At 41.6% G+C, this 8,419-nt stretch overlaps 1 protein-coding gene across 4 annotated transcripts in view; it reads right to left on the bottom strand.

The window, feature by feature from the left end:
• Positions 1-2,928: 2,928 nt before the first annotated feature.
• Positions 2,929-8,419, bottom strand: part of JPH1 (junctophilin 1) — a 93,808-nt gene continuing 88,317 nt past the window's right edge. Inside the window, exons 5-6 of one of the 4 annotated variants that reach the window (XM_062188334.1) lie at positions 5,380-5,475; positions 2,929-4,930 (exon numbers count right to left, since the gene is read on the bottom strand). In XM_062188334.1, the coding sequence (XP_062044318.1) occupies positions 5,395-5,475 (81 nt within the window). In that variant the 3' untranslated portion in view covers positions 2,929-4,930; positions 5,380-5,394. Of the gene's footprint in view, positions 5,208-5,379; positions 5,476-8,419 lie in introns of all 4 variants that reach the window. The other 3 variants (XM_062188336.1, XM_062188333.1, XM_062188335.1) reach the window with 3 other exon arrangements.

The raw sequence follows: 8,419 nt of genomic DNA, 5'->3' as shown, positions 1-8,419 counted from the left end.
CTCCCATCTGCTAGTTCACTCCCCAAATCCATACAAGAGCCTGGGCCATCCAGAAGCTGGGAACTCAGTCTGGGTCTCCCATATGGGTGGCAGGTACCCAAGTACTTAAACTAACATCACTGCCTTCCAAGGTGTGCATTAGTAGGAAGCTAGAATTTGGACATGGAGCTGGGACTTGAAACCAGGCACTGAGATGTGGGATGAGGGTGTCTCAAATGATGTTAACCATAGTGCTGCCTCAAGGCCGACAGACTTTACTACACTGAGTTAACAGCTTTATCAATCATCAGCTGGACAAATCTCATCTCCTTCCTGTTAGTCCTTTTATTTATTCATTTATTTGCGAGGCAGAGTTAACAGAGAGTGCGAGGGTGAGACAGAGAGAAAAGTCTTCCATCTGCTGGTTCATTCCCCAAATGGCCGCAATGGCTGGTGCTGAGCTGATCCGAAGCCAGGAGCCAGGAGCTTCTTCTGAGTCTCCCATGCAGGTGCAGGGCCCAAGCACTTGGGCCATCTCCCACTGCTTTCCCAGGCTATAGCGGAGAGCTAGATGGGAAGAGGAGCAGCCGGAACTAGAAACGGCGCCCATATGGGATGCTGGCGCTGCAGGTGGAGGATTAACCTACTGTGCCACAGGGCCAGTCACGACTTTGTTAGTTCTAACAGTTTATCAAAATCACATTTTGGATTCAAGCAGGGAAGTTTTATAGAATATTGAGGAAATGCATCAAAAGTATGCCACAGAATTTGTCTGAAACTCTGAATGTTTTGGCATCATTTAGGCACCACGAGCAATTTCTTTGTTAATTTTTGTGATCAAGTTCAAACACACACATCCAGTTCATTAATAGTGTGCCTCTCCAAAACATCAAGGCATCACTTAAGCGCTATACTTTTTGTAATATTTAGTGCCTTATAAGGTTCAAATGTAAATGTGATATATAATATATATATATAATACACCTTTCTAAAAGTCACAAAACAGGATGACAAATACATGGCTATTCTGAAATTGTAGGGACTCTACTAAGAGAGTTCCTATCAAGGAACTTGTGACACAGATATGGAAATGGGCTCATGTAACACACACTGCCACCTTGGACCTCATGGTATTTGTCACAGTTTCATGGCTGAGGAGTGATAATGTGGAATAAAGCTACTCAAAATGTGAAATGAACAAGCCCAAGGTTTAGTCAGATCTGGGGTTCTGCTACAGACTTTTACAACTTTTTGACTCCACGAGTTTGGGCAAGTCCTCTAACTGCAGGAAAACTGGGTGTTGCAGGAATCCAGTGAGATGCTGAAGGGAAGGTTCTTTGGAAAACAAACGTTCCCTATGCTCCTGTGCAGGAAATCGCATGCCAGCATAGAGAAGTTTTGGGTTTCCACAGTGAGAAAGACTCAGTAAACACCACTGAAGAAAGAACATCTATGACCCAACAACCCATGTAAGGAGACTCTTAGGATGGGGTCTCTCTGTATTTTGCAATGCTTGAGACACTAATATGAATTTAGTAATTTTTTTCCTATTCTTCCGATAGGTTAAAACATATGCAAAGCTGTTACTACGTGCTGTAAGCACTGGACACAAAGAAAGTCACTTCATTCTCACACCCATCCTCTAAGGTCGCTGGATGGTCACACCAATGTTGACATACAAGGACATCAGGGGCATCAATTAAAGAAGGGTCCACAATAGTCATGGCCAAAGCCAGAATTCCATTCATCCTCATTGCATTCGTGAGTATTCACTGCATTCAATATATTTGCTATTTTCTTCTGGTAAGGCTATTGCAGAATACTGAAGTGCTCTGCGGTACCTTTGGGGAGAGGGAAACATTGGGTACAGGTAATTGCCAAATCTGGAATAACTGAACAGTCTGATGAACTGTTACACTCACTGGCAGAATATGCCACGTTGACAGCCACCTACTGGGCTGGAAAGATGAGGCTGTACAACTTTCCAGTGCCTGGGAGGAGGGCTGCAAATGGCCCTGAGTGTGCCTGGGGAGCCTGCCTGCCACGACTCTTGAGAAATAGTTATTGCATTAAAAGGCCATGTAGAATATTTTCCAGATTTCCCAACCACACAGGCTTCACCCCAGCTCTGGCTGCAGACCTCAAAATGCGTGGTTTCGCCATGAATGTGGAATCAATATCTCTTTCTAGTACCCTGTGCTTCCCCCTTCTGTTTCTAAAGTTTGTCCTGTGGAGTTGCCAGGAAGCTAATCATTTAAGTTGATAAATCTGTTTACACCCAGAGGCATTGTTTTTATGGGGGTCTCCAACATCTTAGCCCTCAATAGGAGTGATGGATGTGGTAATCTAAAAGCACTATGGCAGCTCCTTGGGAGCTGTTCTGGGGAAAGCCCTTTATTTATGACTTACACAGGCAGCTTCCCTACCTGTTGGGCCAGTGCAGGTGGCACCAGGATGGCGTCAAGAGGAGCACTGTGGCTGGAAGCTATGGTGGCAGCAAAATGCACTCAACCGCACAGTGCGCCTCACCTTCTGAGGGCACACCTAAACAGGAGGGGCTGTGGCACCATATTTGCCTATTTGGAGGCACAATGGTCAAAAACTTTAATGGAAAAGGGCCCATGCAGCGGGGGAGCTTGACTTCAACTTTTTAGTTTCCCTTAAAAACAGGAGCAGTTTTAAAACTCTGCCCAAGGCACTGATCCAATTAATAAAAGCATTTAGCAGAGCAGTGAATCTTATTCTGCAAAATTCTTTGAAAAGCCTAGGGTGAAAGAACTGTGAAGAGGGAGTGCAGCAGTCTACCTTTGGCTTCTTTTGGTGGTGTTTTTCTATTCCTGTTATTTCTTCAGGTCTTTGACTACACCACCACCCAAACCTCCCACGTTCCTCAGGATGCTAATTTACTCATGAAAGAAGCACACCTCCAAGTTTATTAATAACCAACGTTTTTGTTTTATTAGAGCAGATACAGTTGTGAAAACTGTACATTATACATTTTGGTTTCAGGATTATAAATAAAGGAACTCACAGGTAGGGAGTTCTTTTTCACAGCAAGAAACTTTAAATAAACAAAGTCATGTTTTATTAAGTACATTGGCAGACTTCATGTGCTGTCCAAAATGTAGAGTACAGTATAACAACCCATTAGAAAGAGCCTTCATGTAAAATACAGCTGTGCACATTTTAGAAAAATACCAACAATTTGAGCTTTGTTTTAAAAAAGCTTATAAATCATACATATATTTATAAATGGAACCAACATGCTCACTTTATAAACATATCCTGTAGTTATCTGTTACCCATTATTTCCAAAGCATTACATTTTTTTAAATAAACACTTAATGAGATTAAATAGTTTATTTTCTTAAAAAAAATCAGATTTCCCAGCGTAAGGAGCTAAGGGGCTAGGCAGGAGCAGTGAGAGTACTGAGACTGACACAGGAACTGAAACGTTTGTTCTTGGGGGGAAAACGTACTTCCTAAATTGGAAAGTCAAAGCAAAAGGTAAAAAATAAATATACAAGTTGTAATTTTTCATTTGCTCTCTTTCTGCCTTCTTCTGTATTCCATATTGGTCACACCCAGGATTCTCAACATATTGTACTTCTGAAAAAAAATCACTGGGTTACTACCCCGCAGGTGACAAAGCATCCAGCCCACACCTGTGCTAACGCCGGAATCACGTGAGCTGTCTCTTCTGCACTGAAAAGGTAGCTACCAACGTAAAAAGAATCTGATTACACCATGCAAATCGTGAAAACATTTAGGAACAGCTTCCCCTCTGAAATGTAATGTTTTAAAGAGATTTAATAGACACCTCTCCTCCCCTGGTTTCTTTTTAAATAATTACTTTTATATAGAGAAACTACATGGTCTTTATAAGCATGCTTCTGTGTAATAAAGGCTAAATTATAAAACAGCAAAAAAAGAAATCAGAATGTCAGAACAAAGGACTGCAAAAGACAAATATTTAAAATAAAAATGTCTATGCCTTTAAAATTTGAAATGAAATTACAAAAGGACTTTGAAAAACACGAAAGGCAGAAAACTGACAAGCAATGATTCAACAAAGCTGTATGCTCTACCTGAATGTATTCAACAAAAATTAAAGTTGGAAAAAAAGAAGAGCAGTTATTAATAGCATCTTGCTTAACTTTCATGGGAATTAACATAGCCACTGACAAGATTTTATTTGGTTGTAAAGTACGTCAGCAATGAAACTGAATCCTTTGAACACTGATTACTGCAGTCCATGCAACATTTTGACTATACTTCTTAGAGTTCTGTTGTCTTTCAGCTTTCAAAATTTAGCACCTCCTAAGTGCATAAATAATTCATTTCAGTCAGGTTAAAAATACTTAAGTTATTTCTTAGGAAGGTATGATGCCTTCAAGTTGCTAAATTTTAAAGAGAAATAGCCTTTGACAGGTTTAGGAAGAACACATGACAGGAAACGTGACGTACTGCTATCCAAATCAACATACAGTCACTAGCATTTTGTTTGTCTTCTCCTTGAGATGCAACATGTGTGTGTTGTCCGGCCAGGACCGCAGGTGGTACAATGATGATCCATCATACTTAAATCAACAGCAAAAATGAACAGAGTCGTGCACAAGCAAACGAAACGTTCTCTCCCAGAACATTCCATGAGATGTTAGAGCAGCAGGTCATGGCATAAGACTGGTGAGTGATGCTGCTACCTATTTCTTCTAACGAGATAGGAGTGAATGTTGGAACCGCGGCCGCAGCAACACAATCCTCTGACCGCATTCCTCGGGCAGTCGTTTCCCCAGCTCCCTACTAAAAACGTCAGATGGTAAAATAGTAAGGCAGCTGTTGACTTCCATCAAGAGAAAAAAAAAATGCAGCTCCATACATTTCCAGTTTAGTCACACTCTGCTAAGACAGATGGAGTAGCCAATGCCAAGAACGTCGCCGGATGGGGCTGCTTCAGCAGATTTTTTAAAAAGAATTATTAATAAGTTTTGCTCTCCAAAATGGCTGCGTGCTTCAGCTCCCAGAGGACCCCCAGGGCCACAACGCATTCCCAGGGGACATGGACAGGTCCTCTGGCTGAAGTTTCCAAGGTTCATCTCTCTCGCGATCCCATCCTAATTCCAAGCCTCCTTCCCTGTGTCTGAGTCTGACTGGGGTGTGCCATTTAAAGGGCTGACGACAGCACGGCAGAGAACTGTGGGCTACCACCACTAGTTGTCATGACTGCACTGAGGGGTCAAAACAGTTATAGCGTTAAGTAACTACGTTGAATCACATTCAGGCACAGCCAAAATTAAAAGTGAAGGACAATATGTCATTGTTAAAAAAGACTCTGAATTTGAAAACGAGCAAAGAATGTTACCGACAGTGGTCTGATAGAGAAATGAAGGCTGTTCTTACCTTTCCTAATTCCAATCAAGTTAGAAAGTGAACAAAAAGAATGGCCAAGCCGATATTCAACAGCATGACGAGGACAATCATGACTGAATTAGGGCCCTGGAAGAGAAACAGAACAGAGCAAGCATCACTTTTCCTGTGCGAGTCAACAGGTTACCAAAACTGATGAACACAAATCTAAGAAAACCCACGTGGCTTCCAGGAAATAAGGCATGAGTGGGGACAGACATTCCAAAGTGTCTAAGGCAAAAATGGCAGTGCAGTGTTTAGATGGAGCCATAGCTGAACTTTCCACTTACAATGAATCCAGCCTGGGATTAGTTTACAGGTATTCTTGACAACAACCTGCTTCATTTGCCTCAAAACGAGGGGACTCAGCTAGAAGCCAGTGGGGACCAGAGCTGTACATTATTTGTTAGGATGTGATCCCTCACCAAAGAAAGTGAGAACACAAGAGTGACACAGAGCCTCCAAGGGAAAACTCGGGAAAAAAACTCAAAATGAGGTTCACCAACTCTTGCTGTTTCCTGGATGCGACCCTGTTCTTAAAGCAGCAAGGGGAAAGCTAAGTATTTTCAGAAGTTATTTCACGGGTCCTGCTTTTGATTTTGTTCATCACAACCACAGCATCTGAAAAATCAAATTATATTTAATAAACTACAGAATTGTATTTTGATCAGCATCACTAGACCAAATACCAGCTAGCCCAAGGTTCCCAAACCTTGTGGACTTGAACCTCAGATGCCACATCTTTTCCGATCTGGCCCAAGGAGACACCACCTTCATGAAGAAAGCCATGATTCTGGTATTACCTAGTAAAATAGTACCTAAGTCTTACATAGCATCCAAAGTATTCTAAACTGGCCTTATGAGGCAGGAGGTTTATTGTTCCCATTTCACAAATGAGGAAAAGTTTGTACTCGACCTGGATATCAAAAAGACTACATTGAAACAATGTTACAAGGCCTTTTTTCTTTGCCACTATCAACTGCTTGCTCAGGGGGTCGTCGTCCTGCTCAGCAGGTTGCACCATTCTAAAGGGGTCAGAAGACTCCATTTCTCCACCCCAGAGTCTGAGCTACACAGCAGCCAGGTCTTGTCATGCTCATCGCTGTATCCCGTGCACCCACACATGGGGTTGCCCACTTCATCCATGAGAACCCACTACCTTCCAGCGCTTTCCCAGGAGATGCTGATACAGATGAAATCAGTGCATTCCAAGGAAAAAAAACAAGGTAATTTGGAAGGGGAGGGGTGTGTGCAAACAAGTGTACTTGAGGTGGAAGGATGGGGAAGGAGAAAAACCCCAGTTCTTAAATTCCAAGTCAAAGGGAGGAAAAATCAACATTGACGGTAGCTCTCTCTAATGCCAGGCGGTGGGCTAAGAATTCCTAAGTAGATTACTTCTTGTTTATTTCTCCCCTGTGATGACTCGTTCCATCTTACGGAGCCCCAAGAGAGTGTCTCACGGAAGGTTATCCCACTGGTATGAACTAATAAGAATTAGACTTCAGTCTGTCTAATTCAGAGCTCCAGGCTGTTTTCTTTATATTCCTACTGAAGCCACAGGCCTTACTTTAAAAACGATTCCCCCACCAAGTTCTTAAGATGTTTTCATCTACACTCTCTAATTTCCACGGTATCAGAAAACATTAAATCTTGACAACCAAGTGGCACTTTAGAATACTTGTGTCCTAAATTAATAGGAGATGCCTAACTCACTCACGACTAACTTAAGACACAGAAGTAATGTAGGAAGCTACAATTCAGAAAATAATGATTTTTTTAGCATCACAACTCAGCACAGATGTTAAAGAAATACCATTATGACTATACATGTTGATTGGATTTTGTTCATTAAAGTGTCAAGGAGTTGGGATTGTTTTAGCTCTTTCAGGCCAGTGGATTTAATTCGTAATTCTCAATGGTAACTTAGTGATATGAAAAATGAGAAACAGTATACTGTGCTAAAACAATACAACATAGAGTTCAGTGTCTTTTGCTGGACCCCAGAAAAACAGAAGACAGAAAGTGCCTTTAGCCAACTGCATTTAACTTGCAGTACATAAATCCTTATAAGGTTCTGTGAATTTATCTAACCCTTTTGAATTGGTTAGTATTTTGGGTTTGTATATTCTCCTGGGTTAAATTTAGCTTACTATCTTTTTCCAGTTTTGGCTCACAGCTCATTGTACTGGTAATTCTGGGTTCTATGAATAAGGAATGAATGCTATATCCAGAATGAAAAAAAAATACATACTTTTCCCCCACTGAACAGAACCACATATGTTTATCCTACCTGTGTCACTACATTTACGAAGCTGTGTTAACAGATGACTCAGTGAGGATGAGAGTCAACCAGCCATGAAGAGTCCAAGCAGTAACCAGGTAAACAATACAAATGTGAGGGGCCGTGTTTAACAGGCAGATAGCAAGGCCTGACCTCTGTGTTCTTCAGACACCTGCGAAGGGTGCAGGGTCAAAAGCTTTAAGGTGAAGTCCAATAAATATGCTACAGTGGCCAGTTGTTGCTTAAAATAGCAAAATGAAAAAAAAATCAGTCTTGCTTCTCAAGACTGACTGGGACAGGTGTAAGCAAAGAGGCTGTGGTGGGGCAAAGTATAAGGTCTTGCTTGCAGAGAACTCCAGGTGGCTAGAAAATCTAATTCAGGAAATGAAGAGTTTTTTCTTAATGAGACTGTCACTCATATTTAAAACCATAAAGAATTTTCTGCTCAAGGAGTTACTGGAATTTTATTCATATTCAATCTGAAACATCTAAAATCATGAAAAGAACAAGGTTTAATTTAGCATTAATAAAACTGTTTAATTACATTGATCAGGCTCCTAAGATGCTGCTTCTGACTCTTACCAGGGGTTGCCCTGTTGCAAAACCTTACTAAAATTCTGGTATCTGGGGTCGGCATGGTTGTACAGTGGGTTAAGCTGCTGCTTAGGATGCCGGCACCCTGTATTGGAGCACCAGTTTGAGTCCTGGCTACTGTGCTTCCATTCCAGCTCCCTGCTAATGCACCTGGGAAGG

Source organism: Lepus europaeus, chromosome 4 (genome assembly GCF_033115175.1).
Source record: "Lepus europaeus isolate LE1 chromosome 4, mLepTim1.pri, whole genome shotgun sequence".
Classification (NCBI taxonomy): domain Eukaryota; kingdom Metazoa; phylum Chordata; class Mammalia; order Lagomorpha; family Leporidae; genus Lepus; species Lepus europaeus.
This window is presented reverse-complemented; position numbering and strand designations above follow the sequence as displayed.